A 25,607-nucleotide genomic window follows, 5' to 3' on the forward strand; every position below is an offset into this window, starting at 1 on the left:
GGCTTGAGTTGAACAGTCTAGCCCCATTATAGCAAAGCCACTTGTAGAGAGAGAGAGAGAGCGGTTATAATGAAGGAATTTCAGTTTTCCATTCACATTTCTGCATTTTCAATACAATTTGGGTCCGGTTTTAACGAAATAAATAAAAGCGTGCCAGCAGATGGAGTGAAGAGATTACGTATCAACCAAAAATAACTATCAATCAGAACATTTTTGTACCTCTGAGGCAATTTTTTGCGCAAAAATAAAGGCAAAACTCAACTGACATCAGCCTTCGCGGCATTGTCGGCTCTCTCGCAAAGCAACAGACTGCTTCAGTGCATCGTTTTGCTCGCCGTCCCACAGTGCTGTCCTTTAACAGTGTCGAGCGGGCAGCGTGAGAGAAAAAAAAAACAGGAGAGAGACAAATTTTTTTTGGTGACATCACGGAGACCGGCCAACTTGGCCAATAGCGGTTCTTGAATTTGTCATCTTGGATCTCGGCACACTGGGTGCATTATTGCCACTCCTCCTGACGTCATCGCGCCTTCCTGCCTTGTTCCGCATACTACTATCGATATCTTCTGAGCCCCGATTTCGCCTGGACAATTTTTAGGCAACAGGCCTACTCTATTATCTCCTTTCTCAGAACTAATTCTGACCGGCCCCTGTTGATCCTTGATTTCGCTGCTATGTTGAGTCTCGGAAGCCTCAGCATTTGGACAGGGAAGAGAAGGATGTTAAAACGAAACACGCCTTTCTGAACGAAGTGAGCCGAAACGTCAAAAAGAGTGATATCACATGGAAGTATAAAATCTCGAATTTCAATGATAATCAAGGCTGGAAGCAAGATCGACGTTGTTCTTCGACGACGGCATTGGCAGCGGAGACCGAAAAAAGATCCAGTGCGCCATATACGGCGATGCAGAAGCCGCAATTCACAAGTGGTTCTTGGACAAGTGGTTCTTGGGCCTTGCTCTTGGTCACAAAGACTTCCAGCCAGGAAATGGGTGGCTCCAATGGTCCAATAACAGGCACAACAACACGCATAAATACATTGTCAGGGAGGCTGCATCCGCTGACGAGGGATCGCTACAGCACTGGGTGGCCAAGCATTGCAATCGGATTCTTGCATATTCCAACAATGACACCTACAACGCAGATCAAATGGGACTGTTCTTCCTACTGTTGCCATTGAAGACCCTTGCAGCCAAGAAAGACTAATGCATGGGAGGAAAAGCCTGCAAAAACCGAATCACGGTGCTGATCTGCGCGAACATGGATGGTTTGTACAAGCGAGCCTTGTTGGTCACTGGCAAAGCCAAGAAACTGAGTGGCTTTGCCAAGCTGCTCTCTATGCCAGTGACATACGTAACAAGAAAGCATGAATGACGCGAGACATTTCTGGTAAGTGGCTCGCCAACTTCGATAAAGAGATGGTCCGACGGAAGTGCAAGGTGCTGCTGCTGCTTGACAACTGCAGTGCGCATCACGTCAACGCACCCTTGAGCGCTGTCAAGGTTCTGCTCTTGCCCCCAACAACAATCGCCAAACTACAGCCCATGGACCAAGAGGTTATTGCAATTTTAAGGTCCACTACCAGGGCCGAGTGATCGAGTGCCTGCAGATCGATGCTTGCACTGCCGACAACGTGGCTGACATGGAGGTCCTTTAGGTGAAGGCGGTCTTCTTTACAAGTCGAGGCTGTAGGGACGTTGGTGGGGTTGTGACAAAGCTGCTGCAGTTCACATCGCTGCAACAGCTGATGGTGTCACGTGGCGACTGGCGGCTGCATTTTGATGGAGGCGAAACGCTAAGGCGCCTGTGTGCTGTGCCATGTCAGTGTACGCTAAAGATCCCCAGGTGGTGGAAATTGTTTCGGAGCCCTCCAATACCACCTCTTTCTTCCTTTTTTCATTCACGCCGTCCTTTACCTCTTCCCTTACAGTCCAGTTCAGGTGTCCGCCGATATGTGAGACAGATACTGTGCCATTTCCTTTCCACAAAAAAACCAATGCTCAATTTTCAACTTTTCCCATGACAGCCTGCTTCGAGCAGCTCTGGGAGTTTGCTAGCAGGTTGGACATCCGAAACGGTGCTCAACTGGGTTAGGTTGACTGGCTTATGCTGGCTGGTTCAACTCCCGTTCCTGTGGGCTGGCACAAAGCTCAGAAAAGCAATAACGAAACTAAGCGGTCAGGCTGCTCCCAGAGATGGGGCCATCCGTCATTGTCAGGCCTGCTGATGTGCGCACATCAGAGGTGCGCTAACTACTCTGCAACATGAAATTCAGGTTTTTAATTTCAGTACCATAACTATCACATTATCTCTTGCTGCGCTGGTCATATCTGGACGTGGCCTCCTTTCAGAAGCTGGCTTGAATTAACTGATGTGGGACTAATAGTGGCCGACACCATTGACTGATATGCGTGTTGGGTAGTACCGAGATGGCAGTTCAAATTATCTGGATTTGTGAATTAAGGGGGTCAAATTAACCAGCTTTTACTTTCAAGGCAATAAAATCAGTTGCGAGTTTATCCAGTCCCATCAATCTCGTCTCCTGCAGCTGTGTTTTGTGTTAGCGCAATTTGTTGTTGATTTGAAGCAAATAGAGCAGCTGAGGGGCCACTTGAAATAATTTTTGGAAGGAAGCCAACAGTCTTTCTAAACATACCATGCTTTGGAGTTATTAAAATGTTTATACACCGATGCAGTTGTAGACAGGAAGGAGGAATAGACCTTTTTCTGGGCTGTGGGGAGAACGTGGGGGAGCTTAATCCTCAACTCTTTAGTGTACTATGAGCACAGCCCAATGCCAAATATGGAGGAACCCATCGACATTTTTTTGAAAAGGTCAACAGCAGCCACTCTTCGTTCACCCAACGATGACCCTGGCTGCAAACCAGTCTGCTCAGTACAGTCCTTCCCATAGGTGCAGCTGAAACTTACCGTATTTACACAATTGTAAGTCGACCTATTTTTAAAAATTTGAAAATCGGAAGTGGAGGGGGGGGGTTGACTTAAAATTGAAACCAAAGCATCGCACCATAAATAAAGGCGAGACAAATGAGATATTGGGCATGCTACAGCAAGGTTGCATTTTTGCTGCGCGGCTCTGTTGCATCGCTCTTGGTGCTGGCCTTGAGCAGCTGCTATGCCAAAGCTCAGAACCGGCATCGCCACCCCGCGCAAGGCAGCCCTGCGCTTATATAAGTGGCGGCGGCCCGATAACGCATTCGCGTTCTTCTCTTAATAGGTGTCATCCATTATTTTTTTTGTTTTCTTTCAACCGCGCACTCGGCGCTCAAGGGAGCGTCGATAGTTATGGAAGGGCCACTGTTCCAATTGCGGCAGCACCCCCCCTCGGAACCACAGTGGCGCCGGGGAGTGTTGGTATCCGACGGAAGAGCTGATGGCGCTCACGCATAGTTTGTTTGGCTCTGGCGCGTCCGACTACTGCCAACCACGTTTCACAAGCAGTTAATGTAGTGCTTTGTTATTCGTCATTTCTGCTCCAGGTCCGATAAGCCACCAGCGCTCGTTCACGGCTACATTCAAGATGGCTGTCATTCTTTACGCCGAAGAAACGAACTGCGCGCCGGGGCGCAAGTTCGACGTTCGCAACGGGTGATACAGGTGTGGCAGCTGCAGCGAGGCAACATTTTCAGCTGTTCCAAGCGATGTCGTGATGTGACTGTTTGCGAAGTGCGGGATTTCGCTGCACGACGGTGTTAGAACGACGAGCTGTGGAACCGCAGCAGTGATCACGATGGCAGCACTAGTGAGGACGATGGCGCAAGTGTGGACGAGTGGTCCAGTGACTAATACATTTTCGTTTTGGAATGTGCTCACAGGTGCTCCCGCACACGGCAGCCGATAGTGGTTGGTGATAAGCGGAGGCTGCAGGATAGTGCTATCGCATTCTATTATTAAAGGCCAAGTGTAAACGACGTCCAAGTTTTTTTGTTTTTTTTTCAGCAATGTGATGTGGAGGGGTCGACTTACTCACAATCGCATAAATACGGTACGTGCCACAGCTGCCTTGTTGTGGAAGTGCACTGCAGTGCTGTCTCCCAAAAGAACAACTTTGATGCCATGGTATACAGGTATATAAGGTTCGTCAATGGCTAATGTGTACGTGGGCTACCTCACTGGGATATCTTTGGTCTACGAATAGGGTCGGGGGTCGGAAAGCCCGTTTTTCTTTTTTTTTTTCAACTGTCTGTCCCTCTTATCGTGTCCATGCTGTCTGCAATTGGCAAAGCGACACTAGCCTCCAGGAAAATAGAGACAAGTGGCGCCCCAAAAGCCCCTGGAGCCTCTTCCGTTTCATTACGTAGCTGGTTTTGAGTATGCTAGCAAGCTGTGGAACTTACACTGAATTTACACGCATGTAAGATAAACTTGGGAGCTTTCTTAACCACATTCTTAAAGAAAAAAATGCAATAGCATGCAGGTGGCCTGTTATGGTGTTTACAATGACTGTCTAATGTTCTTGCGACTTGCAGCCAAAACTCTGGTTGACCTTAAGTGGTATGCAAAAGTCACTTTCTAGAATGTTAAAGTACCTTCCAGTGAATTATCATATGGGATTACACTAATCCGACACATTAATCCACCTTAATCCATTTTCTGGTGTACTTCCAAAATTTTGGGGGCCCTTTAGGAATTTTTGCAATTTTGGCAGGTGGGCAACTTGCTCACAAACCGGTGGCCAGGTTGCCACCTGCCACGGTAGGCAGGCTGTGATGACACAAGGTCGCGTGACCTCTCTTGACCAATCAGGTAATTTCGTGACACAGAAGCCGGAAATTTTTCGTCACACGACAACCTACATGCTATCATATTAAAAAAAATTAAATCATCAAACGGTGAGGGTAAAGAGAGGCACATGCAACACAAACAGGAGCAGACTGTGTTCCCCTGCTGTGGCACTGTTCTTTACTGGCACAGTGAAACGGATACCTCACCAGTAAAAATCTGTCACTGACACTGCAGCCTTTAGATCCAGCAGCTCAGAATAGACTCCAGTGTGTGCCCAACAACACGGCCAATGATGTTAGTTGCCTCAGATCCACTGCCGAGAAAGAACTGCTACCAACTGCCAACACCACTGACTCGAGACACAGTGCATCAGGCATTCGAATGTCAGCAATTTCAAGAGTGCTGATACATTACCACACGCTGCTAATGGAATCAAATAATGAAAAGCAATGGAGGGCCAATTCAATAAGTAAACACAAGAGCCTGCTCACAATGCATCCCCAGCAATGGTTCCAGTCAAAGCACGCAAGATACCACTTGAACAAACATCAGGTGTCCTCAAGAACATGTTCATTTGGATTGCTAAACTGCAATGAACACGCACCTGCTTATTTTGGAACACCAGAGTAAGTATCAAGTATTGAAATGGCTCCCGAAAGCATTTATCTGACAAGCCGCCACGGTGGCCGAGTGGTTGTGGTGCCCAGCCACTGTTGTGGTGCCCAGCGCCTGTTTGTCTTTACACCTCAGTTTCCACGTCCCGTCTTTGTTGCGCTGTTTCAAAATGCACTGACCCAAAAGATGCAGGTTTGACCCCGGCCGCAGCATTCGCATTTCCATGGAGGCGAAATGCTAGAGACCCTTATGCTGTATGATGCCAGTGTGCGTTAAAAAACCCCAGGCAGTCAAATTATCCGCAGCCCTCCACTATGGCGTACCTCGTAGCCTGAGTCGTTTTGCAACATTGAACCCCATAAAACCATAAAGCATTTATTTCACAAGACTGAAATTCCATGTATGTGCTGTTTATTTATTTAGCACTTTCGATAAAGGTTGCAATTTTCTATCAGATATGTCGCTTAGTATTGAAATTAAAAAATTTTAAACAGAAAACGCCCTGCCAGTTCACAATAATCCTCTGCTCCCCGAAATGAAATTATGATCATTTCAGACTTGCACCATGACTAAAACATGTGGCTACTGCTGAGGCTACAAGCCATACTGGCCTCAATTAGATACGCCATGAAGGAGTTCTGCAAATTAAAGCACAAAGCCATAGAGGTTTGCAGCATCAGCAGGTTTGGGATAGCAATATTTAGTCTGGCAAACGAAAACAGCTATACTTCTACCAACATGACGCATTCTGACCTGAAAGCAGCAATACGATGCTTTCAAATATTCACTCAACTGGAAATTGCATTGAGCTAAAAATCGTTCAGCTGGAACTCGTCTGCATTATATATATTTCCTTCGGAGATTTTGCAAGAAGTCTGTTCAAGTGGTATTGTCACTGTAGCACTGCTTGTTTTGCGAAGAAAACGATTAGAATCTTGACAGGCATGACAACAGCCCTTTTGTAGAATTGTGACAGCGTAACCTGCTGCTATGTCACACGGTGCTCGGAGAAGATGGATGCCGAGAAGACAGCGCTGCGTTGTGTGTTGTGCACCGTGTTCATCCAGCGTGTCCAACCACTTGGGCGGTGGGCTTGGCCCGAAACGGCAAGTGATGTGATGCACTCAGCCATGCCAGCTGCACAGCTCACCAGCCACAGCTGCTGCGGTGCAGTTTCTGGCTTCCATACTGCACCGGTCCAAGGAGCACGCAAGAAACAGCCCCATTAGAGCAAACCTCCACTGCAGCTGATGGCAGGGTCTGGTCTTGTCTGACTGGCCATGTATGCGGTTATGCCTGTGCCCGACCGTGGCCACCTATTCCTTGGCGGGTGGCTGCATGGCCAGGGGGACACCATCCAGGAGGGCGTTGTTCATCTCGCGCAGCTCCCGGTTCTCGGCCGTCACCTCGCTCAGCTCCTGCACAACATGTCCTCACTGACCATTCCCCTTCTGTCCACCTTGGTCAGTACTCATCAACACCCCTAGGGGCTTAAATCTCAGGCAAACAATTCCTATCCAAAGCAGCATGACCTCTGAGAATGCGCTCGTTCAGCCACGATTCTCAGAAGCTGTGCCAGCGCACCAATGCCACATGCAACTATCGCCAGTGCCGCTCACTTGTGTAGCACACCCTATCCTCCATGATGGCCAAGTGGTTCACGTGAAAGTTAAGCTTGTAGTTATCAAAAAATTCATTGTTATCAACCATGAATATCAGCAATTAATTACGCCTGCAAATATTAAGTGCATTCGTTTTTCCAAACATTATTATCGCTGGCTTTTCACAAGCCCACACCTGCAAGAATCAGTCGCAAGTCCGACGCTATTGCCCCAAAACATGAAAATCTACACTTCCACTATAAACAAAGAAAATATAGTTCGCACGATAAACAAATAAGCAAGATTATTGATAAGGTACAGCATAGACCGCTTATAACGCATACCACGAGAGTCGGGAAAATCCGCGTTATAACCGGCACTGCACTGTAAACAAAACATAGTTTTTCCATGCATTAGCGTTTTCAGAATTGCCAGCCTACCTTTCAGGATGCACCTGACAGTGCATCAGATGCACAACACTGTGAACACCGGCAACAAAGAAGTTTATTTGATCTTTTTGTCGAAGCATCGAAATGAATGAAAGAGCAATGTTATTTTAATCTCGCTTGCGATTGAACTGCATTGGCAATGATATCTTCAAAAACAGTGAACTGCTTGAGCCCTCGTTCGCTGAGGTCCCTCTGAGCGCAGTAGAGCCATAGTTTCTTGTTACAGTCAAGTGCATCTTTGCATGAAACTTCTGCTGCACTTTCACTCACTTCATCAGGCTCATCCTCCGCCACCGACTGAAACGGCCTTCCCCACGAAATCGTTGCTACTACCTGCCCATCTTCGTTTTTGCAACTTTAGTACGACCATTTTTGTCAATAATTATTTATCATGTGTATTATTGTATGTATAAAACCCACCCCTTATGTAATGCCCCTCTGGGGGACATTTAAGGTAATAAACTCAACTGAACTGAACTGAACATTGCGACCGCGCACTGCTGCCACGATGTCTTCATCTGAGGCAGCTACTTCACATGCAACGCCGTCGGGGTCGGCGGCGAGGAGCTTATCTTGTGCCGGTCCTTGAAACGTTGAATGTAACTGCTCAATGGGTTGAAACCATCATGCCCCAAAATGTTTGCTAGGCACATGGCCTTGGCTTGCAATATCGAGCCACTCAAAGACACGCTCTAGGTCAGGACCTCGCGAAACCATTCAAACAAAGTGGCGACATCTTCGTACTTTGATGCACGAATTCGCTTCCTTGCAAGCGACGCAGCGTCTTTCTGCAGCTGTTGTCGCAACTTGCCGCTGTTCTTCCAAATGGTGGATACGCTAACGACGGCGACACCACACTTTCTCGCCACTGTAGCATTTTTCAAACCGCTCTCGACGTCCCTCATAATGCTCTGCTTGGTTTCGAGAGCTCGCAGTTTCCTGGCTTTAGGAGGAGCAGATGCCATCGGAACTAAAAACAGCATAGGCTGGTAGACTTGCTCACGTTGTCAGCTGACTTGGCTACGTTGTCAACTTTTCACTACACGCAACGACACATATCTCGCTCATGGGCTCAGGAGTGAAAAGTTGCCAGCGCACATGCATGTGGTATGAGCAGCGCTTGCAGCATCCTGCCGCGCACTTGCTGCCGCTGCGGCCGCCGCTCCTGCATGCTCGTCTGACTGTGCAGGGGAGTGCATATTGCAACTGCGCAAAACAACGAGGGATGAAGAGAAGAATGCACAAGACATGAAGCGGAACTTCAACTGAGGTTTACTACAAGGAAAACCACATATATACAAGATTTGTAATCACACCTGATAAACAGGCTGTGGAATTATGTGCTTTTAAGTTTTGTCCAATCAGTGTGCCCAATGGGGCACTCTCTGATGTGCCCCCAATGGGGGCACATCAATTGGGGGCACATCAGAGAGTGAGAGAAAAAGCGCCTGCTTTGCGACTTCCGTTTTTTTTTTCTATCCTCTCCTGCCTTCAGTCTTGCCTTGAATCACGCTGGCAACGCTCCTCCGCCCCGCCTGTTGCCCCCTTCTTGTGCAATCTGGGAAGCATGCTCCACGCGCCCGCCTGTACTCCCAGGCCCGCACCGGTACGCGGGCCACCAGGCTTTCCAGAACCCTTTCTATATGGGGTCTTCGGTTACGCGCTGCCGTGTATTAAGCGCTACGTCAATACGTTGAACTCTACGGGAAGCGAAGCGGTTGTCACAAAAAGCCACATACAATGCGGTCATACAATACGCATTATGGCATCAGTCGGCAAAAAAAAAACAGAAATGGTACACTATAACCAGCACCTTGAGTTGTGAAGGCTCTGTGAGACAAACATCAACTGAAAACTTGTATAGACAAGATATTGTTCCTGCAAGCTGTAACGTCGAGTACAAGTGCATTCTCGTGCACTCCGATTCCCTTGCCCATGCTTTCACCACATAGTTAACTGTGTGGGATGCACACGAGCAAAAAATCACGTGCGCCCACCTTGGCTATGCTTGCAATGGCAGCATGAAGCTGCGGTCAACAGCTTGCCTAGGTTTCCAGTCGCTGCCACTAGGGGGCTTTCAGTGGTGGCCCTACAGGCTGTGCGCGGGGTGTATAGTAGTTGGCGCTAATAGCGTTGGAACAGTGCACAGCAAAACATTAGCAGGAACATGAGCTCTATCGACAGAGATACCGCTTTCGCTGAGTATGGCAAGAGCATGCACGTCGTACTGGAGGCTCGTTGGGATTATCGCACCGTGCCAGTGCCTGTGATAGAGCAAGCAAGTTGCAACAGGAGTGTGTGTGACCTAGCAGGTCTGGCACAGTGGATGATTCACATGTAACAAAATTACCAGAGGCACATAAGGAGCCTATGTGCAAGTAAAGCAAAAGAATAGGAATTCTATTCTTTTGTAGTCTGTGTGGTTGTAAATACAGAAAAATCTCGTTAATTTTAACTCGACGGAGACTGAAAAATTATTCGAATTAAATGAAGTTCTAACTATCGAATGTGCGCTAGCATTAGGGGTCATAGCGCTCCACCGGGCGGGCAGAACCCGAAGCAGTCACATCTAGACTCATTATCACGAGTTAGCCACTACTACACGTATGTGGCGGGCATATTCTGAGAATTCAATTCATCCGGTCCTAATGACAAATGAAATAAATTGATAGGCCAGTTATGCGCCAAAAACAAGTACTGGAATGCATTCGCGTGAGCAGCGAGCTTTAGTGCTGGAATATATGATGCTATTTATGCTTCAAAACACGTTTATTTACGGGCAAGCGTTGTCAAAATTAAAAGTAACCAGCGAAGTGCATTTGCTGCGTTTCTTCTGTCGAGATTCCACCAGCATCATCTGCAGCTTGCCCAAAGCTCCTGCGCAACGTCAGTGTTCTCATTTGACAGAGAAGTGGCGTGCAACATCGAGTGCTGGCGCTACTTCACATGAACTTGGCAGTGGCATAGTTTCGTTGCCGTCGTCGGACTCATCACTGTCGGCTGTGTTCACCGCACATGAGTGCTGTGACGTCTGCTGGGAGCATGCAGCCTTAATTATATTGGCGTCACTCAAGGGCTCCAACATCTCCATGACGATGTCACTGTAGATAGCGCTCGCGGCACCAACAAAAGCCGTCATCACCCGAACTGACATACTACATGGTTCACACCACGTGATTGCGACCCAGCAACCGCGGCACAACGAAAACCTGGAACGGCTGCGCCGAAGCGTCAGCGGTGCGGTTGAGTGCTTCGGCAGCGAAAAACTGGTACCGCATGTACCGGAACGCGGAATCCGTGAGCCTCATGCACTTGGATTTTTTTTCTTTTCCATTGTTTTACATCTCTGGCAAATTTGAAGCGTGTTTTACTCGCTATGGGTCAACTTCTATCTGCGAGGAGCGGTGTCCGCCAGTGGCTCCTAGTTCGAATTAACCATAGCGGATGCCGACTTGTTCGAATTATCGGGAGTTTTCCCCCACTGAAATACACAGGGCTGTGCCAGGACCCAGGCATCAGTGCGAATTAACCGTAAGTTCGAATTAACCGACTTCGAATTAACAAGCTTTTACTGTACTAATATTGTCTATTGCTGGTTAACATTTCGTATTTTCCCATTTTTAAAGAAGTTTCACTATTTCGACCAACTGCGAGTTTTGTAACGGTGATGCCCAGTTTCATGTTGATGGGCCCAGTTTTCATGTCGATGGGCTATCTAATACTTTCGGATTAATAAGTACAGTTGGAGCGTATAACAGTGCCCCTGAATGCATTTGTTCATAAATCATAATTTAGCGGACAGACAGCTACCACTCCTGTGAAAACATTATCACATTCCATCCGCTCGTTCCAAGTCCGAAGGCGAACAGAGTGCAGCAATGTGTCACCACTGCACATACAACTAATTGGGGAATGAGATACCATGGAGAAGCCAGCAGTTGTATCTGCTGTCAATCCGCTGATATGGTGTTGTCTGGAGCCGGCATTCTGAGTACTCAGCGGTACGATGAGAACGCAATCATAAACGCCACCACAGAATTTTAGCCATGAAGTTACAGCAATTGCTGGACGAAACTGCTCAAACATCTTGCACCTTTGGTACTCATTAACTGCCTGTAACTCTCAGACTTTTTTTAAACGTTTTTAATTTTCAGTAAAGGCTGCTGCACAACTAGCACTGAAGTCAGTGCTTTCACTTTTGCTATGGTGGCGTTTTTTTTTATTTTTAATTGGTTTTTGGGGGAAAGGAAATGGCGCAGTATCTGTCTCATATCTGTCTCATATATCATTGGACACCTGAACCGCGCCATAAGGGAAGGGATAAAGGAGGGAGTGAAAGGAGAAAGGAAGAGAGAGGTGCCGTAGTGGAGGGCTCCGGAATAATTTCGACCACCTGGGGATCTTTAACGGGCACTGACATCGCACAGCACACGGGCGCCTTAGCATTTTTCCTCCATAAAAACCCAGCCGCCGCGGTCGGGTTCGAACCCGGGAACTCCGGATCAGTAGTCGAGCGCCCTAAGCACTGAGCCACCGCGGGGGGTCAACCCGTCTCTCTTTTCGCATAATGCAATGGCTCACCCTTTTACCTTTGCTGGTTTTAGTTCTGTCTTCTCAAAATTCTTGCGGATGGCACCAATCCCTTCCTTATGCTGAATCCTAGTAACCTCGCACAGCACTGTTGTTGGGCCTCGTTAAACCTTCCCTCGGCCATGTGAAGAGAGTGTAGCGGGCCCTGTGGTCAGAACTATGGAGACAGGTTCATCTGTTCAAGGATTGGCTCCGCTTACTGCGCTTTTCCCGAGACACTGAGCATATCGCTGGCATGAAGCTTCAATCTCTGATGAAGCTAAGTGCCCAGTCTAGAGTATTTTTGTGGAGAAACTCTCGCAGTGTTAACCAAGGGAAGCAAAGAAAGCAAAGATGACAGTTCCGCTGTTCAGGTTCTTGGCGGCATCTACCTTCCGGAGGACATTGCAAGCGTCCTCAGGAAAGGACCAAAGTACAGCTTTGAGCCGGAAGTTAAAGGGAATGAGCTCCTGTCGTTGACTAGAAGGATTTTCTGCAAGGCAGACCCGAAGGATAAGGAAAGGTGTCTTCTAGAGGGAGCCGACTCTCACAACAGGACTGTGCCTTCCAGAAAGTCCAACACCAGGATGCCAACAAGAAAAATCGTTCACTTCTTTAAGGACAACAACTTGAGACTCGTTCAGGCGGATAAGGAAGGGGGCTTTGTCGCCATGCCATCGGGATTGTACAACAAGAAAGATTCAGAGGCCATCCGCAAGAACTTTCTCAAGACAGAACTAAAACCAGCAAAGGTAAAAAGGCAAGCCATTGGATTACGCGAAAACCTCGCTCTACAGAAGTTAGCCAGCAGTATTTGGAATACCAAAGCTTGGAAGTTTTTTTCACGGCCAAAAAACAAAGAAAAAGCTCCATTTAGGTGCATAGTCAGTGAAAGGGGTGCCTGGCAGAACCTAGTAAGACGGTTCCTGCCGAAAGAACTTAACAGAATGGTAGTAGGCGACCCGTTTGCCATTAAGAATAGTCTTGAAATAATAGAATCTTTGCATGAAACCAACTCAGCAGGACACATGTTTTCTGCAGATATTGTTGACTTGTATGTTGTACTACATAGAAATGAGTGGAGCAGTGCCTTTCCAGAACCGTGCTGGTATGTCAGCTTACAACTTCTTAGTACTTCTAGAGTTTTATCTCTGTTCCACCACTGTTTCCTCTAAAGGGAGTGAATATGTATAGAAGAATGGAATCTATCGGGTGATGCGTGGCCCCTGTGCTTAGCATCATTTTTCTTGCCGGGGTAGACAGATCATTATTCGAACCGCTTGAAGACGGTACCACGTTAAAGATATTTAGATATGTAGACGATTTTTTCATTGTTTCGAAGAAACACTCACCTTTGAGCTATCCACAAATCATAGAGGGCATTCTTACTGATTTTAGACGACTTGCCAAAGGATTGGATTTCACTTTTAAACTCACCAATGACAGCTGTTTGCAATTTTTAAGATTTGAAAATCAGCCTTAGGGGTGAAGGCTTTTACTGCAAATAGCACCCGCATGCACAGAACGAATTATTGCCATTTCTTACCAAGCTATCAAAAACGGTGAAGCGTGCTATCGCTTTGATGTGCCTTGAGTCATCCCTAAGAAAGTCCTGTTGTCACATGGTGCAAGAAAGCTTTCACGATCAGATCATGAAGCTAAAGCAGGCAGGCTACCCCTTGATAGTGGTGAGTTCAGTTGCCGAAGCTCTGCTAGGGAAGATTAAACGAGAAAGGGAAAAGAAAAAGTCAATAGCCCCAGTTCGAAAAAAGAATGTGAAACCTGTAGACATCCCATATCAGCATAAAGTGGCACATAACCTCATGCGCGTGGCTAACAAGTTTAAGGCACGGCCGCAAGGAAACTCTCTTCACTGTGTCGTCTAGTTTCGCCGGATAGTAGTAACAACTCAGGCTGCAAAGTCAAACATGTGAACCAGTTTGTGAAGTGTGAAAAAGGGGTAGCGTACAAAATTCCATTGAAGTGTCGGAAGATGTACATTGGGCAGTTGGGCCGTTGTGTCAATGAGCGCCTAACACCCCTGTCACACGCGCTCCGTAAAAGCCTTTGAGAATGAGGTCCTTATATCCAAAGGCAATGCAGCTATACAGCAAAAATTTTGCACCTTTGCCACTAAGGGCCTTGGAGGCGAAGGCGCCCATCCGAGATTTTTGGAGCCCAGCCACCTTCGAGAGCCTGCGATCGCAGTGCCATGCAACGCCAAAAAGTAAAAGCAATAAAAAAAATAGTTGTAGCCAACAATGTTTGCAAACATGTTTTTAAATTACGAAAGGTGTGTCTCGCTTTCCTTTTTGTACGGGTTTTTATATTTTATGCCCAGAGTTCAAGATGAGGAAAGTCTTGCAGCAACACAGAGTGCCCCTGGTGGCCAAGGCAATACACAAAACCTGCTGCTGCTGATGAGAGCAGCTGTTGCAGTTCTTTCAAGCATGCAATTAGAATGAAAAAAAATTGTCTGAGGTCAACAAATGAACAGAAGTCCCCACTTTAATTTTAGAAGACTCACTTCAGCTGCCTCGAGCACAGCACCGGGTGCTAAGCCTCAACGACTGTTTCCCCTTTGGGCTGCACCATGTAGCTGCGTCGCTGCTCCTTTGAGCTTTCGCTCCTTTGGTGAAAAGAGGTGCCTTTGCTGGAAAGGCTTTCGAGGAATGCCGTGTGACAGAGGTATAAGGGAACACAATTTGTCCTTCCGGAATGGTACCGGTTCACTCCTGCCAGCACACATTAATGAATGTGGAAAAATAAAATGACAAAAAATGGAAAGCAAAAAAAAAACAATGTGCGATGCAAGGCTCCAAGGCACTAGCATCTTGTGCAGGAGCACTGACTCGCTCGCACGGGAACTGGCTGAAGCCTGCCGTATCAGAAAAGGTGGTAGTTCATGTGTTAGTACGCCTGCTGTGACATTGTATGACAAAAGATTTTGCCTTTCTACACAAATTAGATAAGAGGTGACTCACCTGTGCCCTTCTGTTGTGCTTTTTCCAGTTCTTTGGCCTGCATGTGGCATCTATGATAATCCCTTCCTTTTCTGGGTATAAATGCAATGTTTCTTTTCTGAATCAAACAGTTGCAAGTTACGCTCCACCGTGTCTTCCTTGTCTTTGTTGTGTCGTCTTTGTGCGCGCAGAAAAAAAAAATTCTATCTCTACTTAACTTCTCCCCTTTTCAGTTGTTTGCTACACTGTGGCTATTGCATGGTTGGAAATGCCTCACCAAGTGACACCTTTTCCAGTTGCATCAACTCATCAGAATGCTGCCTGCCATCACTCACGTGGTCGTTGCTCTTCACTGTGTATGATGCAAATCTCACAGGGTAGTAAAAAATATTCGCAACATTAAAAAACAAACAAAATCCGAATGCAGAAGCCCTAGAAATGCATTCACGCAAATCTATTTGCAACAGGACAAGACTTATTTACAGTAGCACACCACCACTCAGTGCTCATGACACAGTCTGTGCAACTGGAGATCGCGGTACTGGCAAAGTTAGAACAGCACACTGTACTCAAAGACCGTATTGGCGGTAATGAGTTACAAGTAACAGCGTTACCGGTAACGAGTTACAAGTAACAGCATTATTGGTAACACGTTACTTTTTTGCTAACTTAGTAACATACTTACGTCAACATTTTTCAGCTATGTGAGGTGTCACATTACCTGTTACTTTTAATTGCAATTGTCTCCCTCCGCCTCTTAATCAGAAAAAAAAAGCGCTGAAAGTGATGTTGCACATAAACAAAATGAACAGGTGCTCTCGGTGACCCTTGTTAAATACCAGAAAACACCTGCCTATGATGACGCGCCCAAAAAAAGACAGATACCCATAAAGCACGAAACACGCCTTCAGCTACCTTCCCTTTCCAAACCACTCACACAGCAACACTCTAGAGAGTGGAAGCATGCCGAGCATTTTGGAACATCACATTTTTCAGAATTGCTGTAAAATTTGTTAAGAGTTCAGCGATGTTTTTTTTGTGAAGTTAGAATTGATAACGAAATGTCATCTCGTGTTTAATGTCACATTCAGAAAATGGGTTCACCATGTGCCACAGAGTTACAAGCCATCACATGTAACTCTATAGGCAACATTGCTAAGGTTCTGCACATATGTGCAAAAGTATTCTCGTTAGATCAGGATTTCGGGTAAAATCATTGTTTGGGCTATAAGTTTTATGTGAAATATGAGCTTTATAAAATTGTTATCGTGAGTTCTTGCAGCGAAGACACACTAAAGTCGAGCCCACATATAACGGCCCCACTTAAGACGAACTTTAGCTTATAACGAACAAGACCTGCGCGACCGTCAAAATATACAATGTTTCAATGGCACAAAATCACATGTATAACGAACGTCATTAAGCCCTGCTGATCGGTTACAGCGAACGGATGGCGTCAACTGGGCGCCGCGACGCGAGATAACCTGCCTCCGACCCCTTTGCGCGCCCGGTGCAAGGTATGTTCCCCGAGCCTCATCACAGGCAAACTACCCGCCCTGTTTCGTGCTGCTCTCAAGTGAGCTACCCTTTCCCCGCCGACGCGCCTTCCAAGATCGCCTTCCCGCCCCTTCTCGCAACTCCACTCCCCCTCCACTCTCTCTCTCTCTTGCAAATCCGCGCGTGGCCTCCGCGATCAACCCCACCGCCGCCGGTGCCGATCGCGGAGGCCACGCTCCGTGAACCAAGCCTTCCGTGGGAGCCAAGAGGTGGCTGCACTGAAGCTCACAGGCACCCCTCATTGGTCTCTCCGCTGGCGCTGTGCGTCTGTATCTTCAGCATGACTGGCTTGATTGCCGCCTGTGCACGTAGCGCGTCTACCCTGTTACTCGTTTTTGTCACTCTTGTTGCGGTGCGGACGTTTCGTTGGCTTCGTTCAAATCTCGGGCCCTCGTTGTAATTCGGGATGACGGACGAGGACACCGTGCCCATTTCCACTGTATTCAGCGGTAGAGATAATGAAAGCGGCCATGGTGGACGTGGCGGCCACTTGCGTGTGGAGCCAGCACCTATAAGTGTGCCTGTAGCAATCGGCTACATAGAGAGCCTCAAACAACTCGCTTCTGCTTTAAACAAACAGAAAACCTCCCTCATCTGATCTGTCTGCAAAAGCAGACGTCCATCACGAACTTTTTCGCAAAGAAAAAATTTTGTGTTCCGACAAGCAACTGTCCTTAAAGCTATGGTCCACTTACTACGAACTTTGGGATATAATGGACGCCGCGTGACGCTCATGTTCGTTATAAACGGGCTCAACTGTAATTAAAATTTATGGCCATGGCGTAACGGTAAAGTAACTTGTGGTACTTTTTTCCGGTAATGGTAACGATAACGCATTACTTTTTGTTGTAGCTAATGTAGGGCAGTAACACGTTCCTTTTTTTCCGGCGTAATGAGTAACATGTTTAGTTACTTTTTTTCTGTAACACCTACAACACTGCTCACAGGTCCAGTCGTAGTGGTGCAGGAGAGTGTTTCGAACACACTCAATTGTGCAGTTTGTACACAATTCATTTTGGCCAAGGAAATTTACAAATTCACATCGTACCAAGATTCGTATCAGCCATCATTATATCTTCATCATCAGCCCAACTATGCATGCTGCCAGACAGAGACCTATCCCATACCTCTCAAATTAACCCTATCCTGTGCCAGCCATGGCCCCCTTAACCACACAAATTTTTTAAATCACCAAATGCACTCCATGCCATTCTTATACTTCTAGTCATTTTTTTCTGTGGTCCGGATCTGCGGTCACTACCTGGCCCAAGCAGACATATTTCCTTACCACTTTGAGCTCCTCGCCAACAATCACAAACTGCTGATCCCTTCAGAGACTGTTGAACGTTACTTTAATTTTCTGCATGTTAATTTTAAGACCCACTATTCTGCTCTGCCTGTCCAAGCATTTATCATGATTTGCAGTTCATCCCCTGAGCGACTTGGCAAGGCAATGCCATCAGCGAATTGCAGATTACTAAGGTATTCTCTATTAACTCTTATGCTCATTTGTTCCCGAACCAGGCTTCTGAATACCTCTTGTTACCAGGCAGTGAATAGCATTGGCGAGATGGTGTCTCCCTGCCTGACACCCTTCCACCCTTCCTTACAAGCAATTTTATTGCTGACTTTATGAAGGACTATGATTTAGATTTATAATTTATTGGGGACGACGCTTTGTCCAGCGTCGTCTGTGTGAATTCCTTCTATTGTGTACGCGTGCTCTTCTGCTGGTTTTCCTTCCTGGCGATGCAGATATCTTTAAGTATTGTTATATAAGGCCCACCTACACCCTTATTCCATAATGCCTACCTGACTGCTGAGGTTTCCACTGAGTCGTGCTTTCTCGTAATCAATGAAGGCTATATATAGGGGTTGGTTATATTCTGCGCATTTCTCTATCAGCTGATTGACACTATGAATATAGTATATTGTCAAGTAGCCTTTATGGAAGCCTGCCTGATCATTGGATTGATTGAAGTCTAAGGTTGTCCTGATTCTGTTAGTGATTACCTTAGTAAATACCTTGTAGGCAAGTGACAGTAAGCTGATCAATCTGCAACCTTTCAAGTCCTTGACATCCCCTTTTTTATGGATTAAGATGATGTCAGCGTTCTTGCAAGATTCCAGTACACTTGGGCCATATAAAGCATTGCGCATATCGTATCATTGAAATTCTACTGTATCTGACAGTTTCCTATGAGCAATGTCGTATAAAGATTGCTTATGTCCATAGGACTGTGCAGATGAGGACCCTTGACTAATGTGGAGAAGAAACACGCACCTTGGCCATTGTGAGCACCCTCCGCTCGAGCGAGTGGATGCGCAGCTCCTTCTCCTTGAGCAGCTGCACGAGCCGCCGCACCTCCTCCTGCACACGCTCGGCCTCCTGCACCATGGTGCCCTAGAAGTAATGTAGAAAATGTACGGCCACCTTTAGCTTTCCAGATACAGTGCACCTTTGCCATCCAGTTTCCAGATAAGGTAACTTGCTGCAGCCACTGCGGTGGTTCATTTGCCACCAGCAAAATACCATTTAAAGCACACAGCTTTTACCATACAAAGTCAATGTTTTTTTTTGTTTTTCAAAAAATGACCTCCCAAACATGGGAGGTTGATCGAATTTTAATCAGAGACAACGAACATGCAGACTTGTAAAGTCGACCTAAGTGCAGGGTCAAAAGTAGTTCCGACTGAGCTGCGGATAAAATCATGCCCCATCAGTACATAATTATGCAATACTGTATTTAATCTCGTAATTTGTGCACATTTTTCCTTTAAATTAAGGATTCAAGCACGGGGTGCACAAATTACGCTAAAATTTTCTGAGCACATCCTAAAAGAACTCTAGAAAGGTCATAACATGCTATATATAATCTGTATTGCTGCCTATATGTAAACCCCCCATCTCGCTGGCAAAAAAAAAAGTTGACTCCAAATATAAGACGCATACCCCCTCCCGCCTGGGCCCGCGTTGTGTAGTCCACTGTGGGATGACATGACAGCGCATGTAGGCTCAAAGCAATAAACGCGAAATGATGCAATCACGAAGCCAGTGGTGGGAGGCAAAGGAGATAATGGGTGATAAAACGGCGCCCTTGCATGCGGGCTGGCTGACTACCGGCAACCCAAATAGCAAACAGTTCTTGGATTTGGGCACGTGCACAACTGCTCGTCTGGGAAAGCGGCGACCAGCGACAGCGAGCCGGGTAAATGGCCTTGCCTCGCTGGATCAGCTATCAGCGAACTGCACCCTCCCATCAAGCCCACAGCAACTGCTCCTGCCAAGACTGGTCAAACCGCTCGCTTTTGGGTGGCAACTGGGAACAGCATTGGCTCGTCCTTCCCCGCCCCCATATAAGGACGCACACTTCGACAACCCTTCGGGTCACGGCACTGTCTTCATGACACAACGCTGAACCAACATGTACTTCCATGTTAGTTACAATGGTGCCCAGTGTTATCGTGACGATGTTTGTCTTGTGGCGGTGTCGTGGCCCCCGGATTCTTTAAAGCGCTTCCATGCTGTAGTGGTGTACCTTCGGCATCTCTTGCTGCTTGGCGACGATACTGAAGCTAATCCCGGACCTATGACCAAGGCTCAGGAAGGCAAGCTGGCTGAGGTAGCTGCACGTCTAGACGCTGGGCATACTAATTATCTAAGTTAAACGTAATGCGCCAGTGTTTGCATGATTCAGAAACTTGCACTAGTGAGCCGAGGGAAAAGCTGTTAACAAAGTTCTAAGTATTCATATTACGCTTAAAACTGGCTTGGAAGTCCTAAGCAAGATCGTCCAGGAGCTTGAGTCAAAGGCTGGATCCTTGTCAGATGTCCCAGCCGCCGTGAATGTTGATCAAGGAATTTGTAAAATGCAGGACAAAATTGACAACCTTGAAAACCTCGCTCGAAGGTCAAATGTACTCTTGGTAACGACGATGCTGACAAGTCTGAAAACTGCGAGACCTCAGAACGTCTCGTTAGCGACTTTTGTACTGAGAAGCTTGGTGTCACTGCTTCTTCCATCGCCAGAGCACATAGGCTGGGTCGCTTTTCGTCAGACAAATGCCGTCCTATAATCGCCAAACTTTTTAACGACAACGATGCAGAGGCAGTGATAAGTATGGGCTTGAAGCTAAAAAACAAATGTTTCAGCATTTCGCGAGACTATTCCGAGGCCATCCGTGTCAAACGTCGCAAGCTTCTGCAGTTTTGTAAGACGAATAAAAAAGAAGGCGACCATGTGCGTCTGGTTTTAAACATGCTTTTTATCAATGATGGTAAGTACGAGTGGGATACTAATGCTAATCAGGCGGTATACGTCTCACGGCGCAGTAAGCAATGACATCGCTCACGCAGTCATTCTCTCGGATGTTGTCTGCATTCTTTGTCATGCCAACGTCCATCTGCACGTGTGAATAATGTTTGCTTTCTGTACACCAACATCCGAACTGTCTTGCGGAAGAGCGTCGTGCTTTCATCACTCATTGATTCATGATCAGCATCGCTGGTAGCTCATACCGAAACATGGCTTAATGGTACCATTCATGATGATTGTATTTTAGTACAGGGGTCAGAGGAGGCGGCGTCCTTCTCGCTATCAGAAAAGAACTTATGGTTGTACCAGTCATTGTTAATTCATTTCTGGAGTTCATTTTACTCTAAGTGCGGTGGTGCAGGGCAAATAGCATAATAATTGGCGTTTTTTTATCATCCCCCTGACCTAGTAACTGGCTTCTCGGAAGAATTTTCTCGAATTGTGAGTGAGGTGTGTACGCCTTTTACTAACAGTAAGTTGATCATCTTCGGCGATTTTAACTTCCCTAGCATTAACTGGCTCTTATGAGCGGCCCCTCTCAGTGACACTGAAGCTCGTGCCTTTCTCCACTGCTGCCTTGATTTTTCATTGGCGCGGCTCGTTCATCTGCCTACGCAATCCACTACTAGTACTACTAACATTTTGGACCTTGTTTTGAGAACCAATCCCAACATCTGCTCTGACTTAAATCATCTGGACGGACTTTCTGATCATGCCATCATAACCGGCAATCTTTCTTGCTCTTTTAATAAAAGAAGAATTAAAACCAAACAAATCCGATGCTACAACAAAGGAGACTATGCAACTATTAGTAACAAACTGCAGCTTTTTTTCTCTGGAGTTCCTAGATGATTATTTATCTCATTCTGTCGAAAACAACCGGACACTTTTATAAGATACCCTTACTAATGTTATCAATACAATTATTCCAGTTGTTACAATCAAAGCGAATAAATCTGCACCTTCGTCGACTGAATAATAAAAAGAAGCGCCTTTACAGACAAGCTATTAAGACGGATTTTTTAAGCCCGTGGACAAAGTACAAGGAAGCCGATACGCTGTACCAAACGTCCCTCAAGTCAACCAGACGCCACTTTTTCAACAAGGGCTTATTATCTATGCTAGCAAATAACCCTCGCAGATTCTGGAAAGTGATCAACCCTAATAACAATCCTGATATAATTCTTACTGATAATGATGGGATCCCATTTTCTGCAACCCAGTGTGCCCAGCTATTTAACGATGCTTTCTGTTCCGTATTCATTAACGAGGACATCTCTTCAGCACCTGGCTTAAATAATCTTCCTAACATATCAATGTCCAAAATATTAGTCAAACTGGCATATTTTGCCTACTAAATAACCTTAAGATTTCTACCAGTTCTGACCAACATGGCTTTAATAATAAGATACTTAAAAGCTCATTGCACTCCATTTGTTCAATAACAACTGCCCTGTTCTCTCAATCATTATCATCTGGTTTCATACCTCATGACTCGCGTGTTGCTAATGTGATACCTATTTTCAAATCAGGTAATCATTCATGTCCGCTAAATTATCGCCCTATCTCACTAACAAATACCTTCTACAAACTTCTTGAACACGTCATTCATAGTCAAATTTTTAGTACCTGGAAAACAACAATCTTATTTTCAAATACCAGCACGGTTTTCGCAAGGGCTTCTCTTGTGACACTCAATTTGCAGGATTCGTTCATGATTTGCACTCATCCATCGACACTGGCGGTCAAATTGATGTCATTTTTGCCGATTTTTCGAAAGCATTTGATCGTGTTCCTCATCATAGGCTTATGCTCAGACTAACTCAGTTGAATATTCACCCGGCTGTTATTGCTTGGATTGCGGACTTTCTCAACGCTACACTTCAGTTTACCTCCACTAATAACTACAGCTCCACTTATTCTAAAGTCATTTCTGGGGTACCCCAGGGAAGCGTTCTTGGTACCCCACTCCTTTTAATATATATTAATGATTTACCTAAGGTTGTGTCCTCTCGAGTTAGGCTCTTTGCCGATGACTGCGTAATATACCGTAATATTGTTTCTATTGCTGACCAACAATGTCTGCAAACTGACCTGGATGTAGTAACCGCATGGTGCACATCTTGGCTTATGCCACTTAGTACTTCTAAAACTAAGCTTTTTGTCTTTCACTCGCAGTTCTCGCATTCTAACAGCTTATTTCCTAAATAATGAATCTATCAAACTTACAACTACTTAAAAGTACCTCGGAGTTCGCCTGCAATCAGACTTAACATGGCTTAACCACATTAATCTAACTTTAGCATCCGCCAACCGCTCCCTCGGCCTACCAAAACATAACCTCAGACTGGCTCCCCCGCGCCTTAAAAAACTCGCGTTCATCACACTCATTCGTACGAAGATTGAATACGCGTCAGCCATCTGGGATCCTGATCAAGCCCATCTCATAGCTAACACGGAGTCCTTGAAGAACCATGCTGCGCATTTTATTTTTTCAGACTACTCGCATACTACCAGCGTCACTGCCTTAAAGAATCGCGTCAAATTAGAAGACTTGTCTTACCGCCGTAAACTATCACGACTAGCATTTTTTCATAAGCTGTATCACGATCCTTCGCTTCACCACGATTTTGTCCAATCACCATAAGCCTTCTTTCCACGGCTCGACCATCCGCGCAAAGTTAAACGCATCTCGTGTCATTCATCTGCATTTGCGAAGTCATTCATACCACGCACTATTATGGAATGGAACAATTTACCAGCGCACATAGCCATTGAATATAATGCCTCCACATTTCTTGCTCTCATCCAGAGCGACGCTGGCATTTGAAATGCTTGTAGTGTTCGAAATTTTTGAGTGTTCTTTTTTCCAGTTGCTGTACTTATGCGATTACTTCTGTTCTTTTCATGCCTAATATGTACACTGTAGTATTTTACATCTCCGTTAAGCCTAACCTTCTTTAAACCTATCATTTGTATTATAGCGTTTTTTATTGCCTGGTTTTTAATTATCTCTGGTGCTTAATTATTTTTTCTATGTTATACCTAGCTTGTTTATTGTTCCTTTGCTTGTAAAAGATGTTCCTTGTACATGTTTTTACACTGATCCCCCTCCCATATAATACCCCCGAAGGAGGGCCTCTAGGGGTATGCTGAATAAAAATAAATAAATTCATGCCTTTGCAAACTCTCACATTTCGAAACCGCAAACAGCGACGCGGCGCGCCGATCTTCCTAAGCCTGGCTTCAGCCCACCCGTGTGCATGCTGGTGGCCTGGCGCAGCAGCGAGTGCAAAATATGAGAGTAAAAGTTTAAAAAAAAATCTGAATAAAAAGTAGGGGGTGCGCAAATTACGCGAGTAAATATGGTAGTTGTCAGACACGCTGCGAAAGTGATCTGCTTAAAAAACAAACTTGAATGCACAAGAATTTGAACAGGAATGTGTGGTTCAAAGCAAAAAAAACGTGTAAAGCCAGCAGTCAGCAACCATTAGAGATAACAGACGACAAAACAGCCCCGTCATGTGTGGGCCAGCTGAATAGCAGCAAACAGAACAGCTAACGGTTCGACAGTTTCGGATTCTGGTGTCGAAGGTTACCGAAAATAGGGGACACAACCCGGGCCAGAGGGCGCTGTGGACGCCAGTGCACAGCACCCTCTCCGAGCGACTCCTCCCAGTTGATCGGGCAGGACGACGAGCTTCGCCACTGACTTGTGTGTGTCTGCCTCGCCCGCACAAAAAAAGGAAACTAGTTTCGTGCGCGTGCTCGTTCTTTCTGGCTCCCGAGTCGGCGCCGTTGTGAGAGGAGCTTGCGTCGCGCACGTTATGCTCTCTGCGCTTGTGCTCGAATGGCGTTGTGAGAGGAGCGGGCGCGCGCCTGCTCAAGGGTTTTCCTCGCCCTTTGACACTGGTGCGTATATATTTTGCGTGCTCTCATGCTTTAGAGATGGAGCAGCGCATGTGCGTGGCGTCAAGCAAACAGTCCAAAAGGGCGCTGTTTTCGTCACGCCCTAGTATTGTGCCCAGAGTGCATAACCACGTGACATACAAAGTGAAAACTGAAATTAAAGCCTACCTTCAAACGAATCTGTGGCACGAATGCGTTTCGCACTTTTTTTCTTCATGTCTTCAAATTGTACTAGCTCACCTCGATCTGCTTGCTTCCACCATGCGTGCTGGTGACATGTTTCTGCTACCTTTTTCTTTTCCCTTTCCGTGGTGTTTCAATGGCTTTGGCACTAGGCTGCTCACCCCAGTGTCACAGGTCTAATCGCGCCGCGTTTAGATTTGTGCGATATACGAAAGCGCATTTCGCGATGTCGGTGCGCATTAATGAATCCCATTCTGTTGAGCTTTTTCGCGATGTCGGTGCGCATTAATGAATCCCATTCTGTTGAGCTTTGAGAGTTTTAGCATGGGCGTGCGGCTGATACGACCAATATGCTAACACATTGCCATTCCTACTGGTGTCGCACTTGCCTAGCCGCTTCTGCCGTATGGTAGTATTTATAGCAGATGGCGTATTTACCATACAGATAACTAAAAATAACATCTGTTAATCCGGAGCTCTTCAAAAATGGCTTTGCGCACAATCTACGTACAGCCTTGGGATGTTAAACTCATAAACCACTGGCATGACTCAGTTCTGATGCGCATCACGGAGCGCGTAACACTATTGTGTGGCCGCCCGAGGTCTACAGTTATAAGTCTGTAATCTGCAGAGCCACACTGTTACCGCGTGTGTACAATACAAGCACAATGTTAGTTCACATGTGGAATCGTGTCTGCCATC

The 25,607-nt window shown here is 46.2% G+C and overlaps 1 protein-coding gene across 4 annotated transcripts in view; it reads right to left on the reverse strand.

The window, feature by feature from the left end:
* Nucleotides 1-4,177: 4,177 nt before the first annotated feature.
* LOC144105749 (uncharacterized) overlaps nt 4,178-25,607 on the reverse strand; it is an 80,461-nt gene continuing 59,031 nt past the window's right edge. For 2 of the 4 annotated variants that reach the window (XM_077638854.1, XM_077638852.1), the window contains 3 exons: nt 18,782-18,901; nt 5,534-6,776; nt 4,178-5,453 (listed from right to left, as the gene is read on the reverse strand). In XM_077638854.1, the coding sequence (XP_077494980.1) occupies nt 6,675-6,776; nt 18,782-18,901 (222 nt within the window). In that variant the 3' untranslated portion in view covers nt 4,178-5,453; nt 5,534-6,674. Of the gene's footprint in view, nt 5,454-5,533; nt 6,777-14,102; nt 14,174-18,781; nt 18,902-25,607 lie in introns of those variants that run through there. The other 2 variants (XM_077638855.1, XM_077638853.1) reach the window with 2 other exon arrangements.

Source organism: Amblyomma americanum, chromosome 9 (genome assembly GCF_052857255.1).
Source record: "Amblyomma americanum isolate KBUSLIRL-KWMA chromosome 9, ASM5285725v1, whole genome shotgun sequence".
Taxonomy (NCBI): Eukaryota; Metazoa; Arthropoda; class Arachnida; order Ixodida; family Ixodidae; genus Amblyomma; species Amblyomma americanum.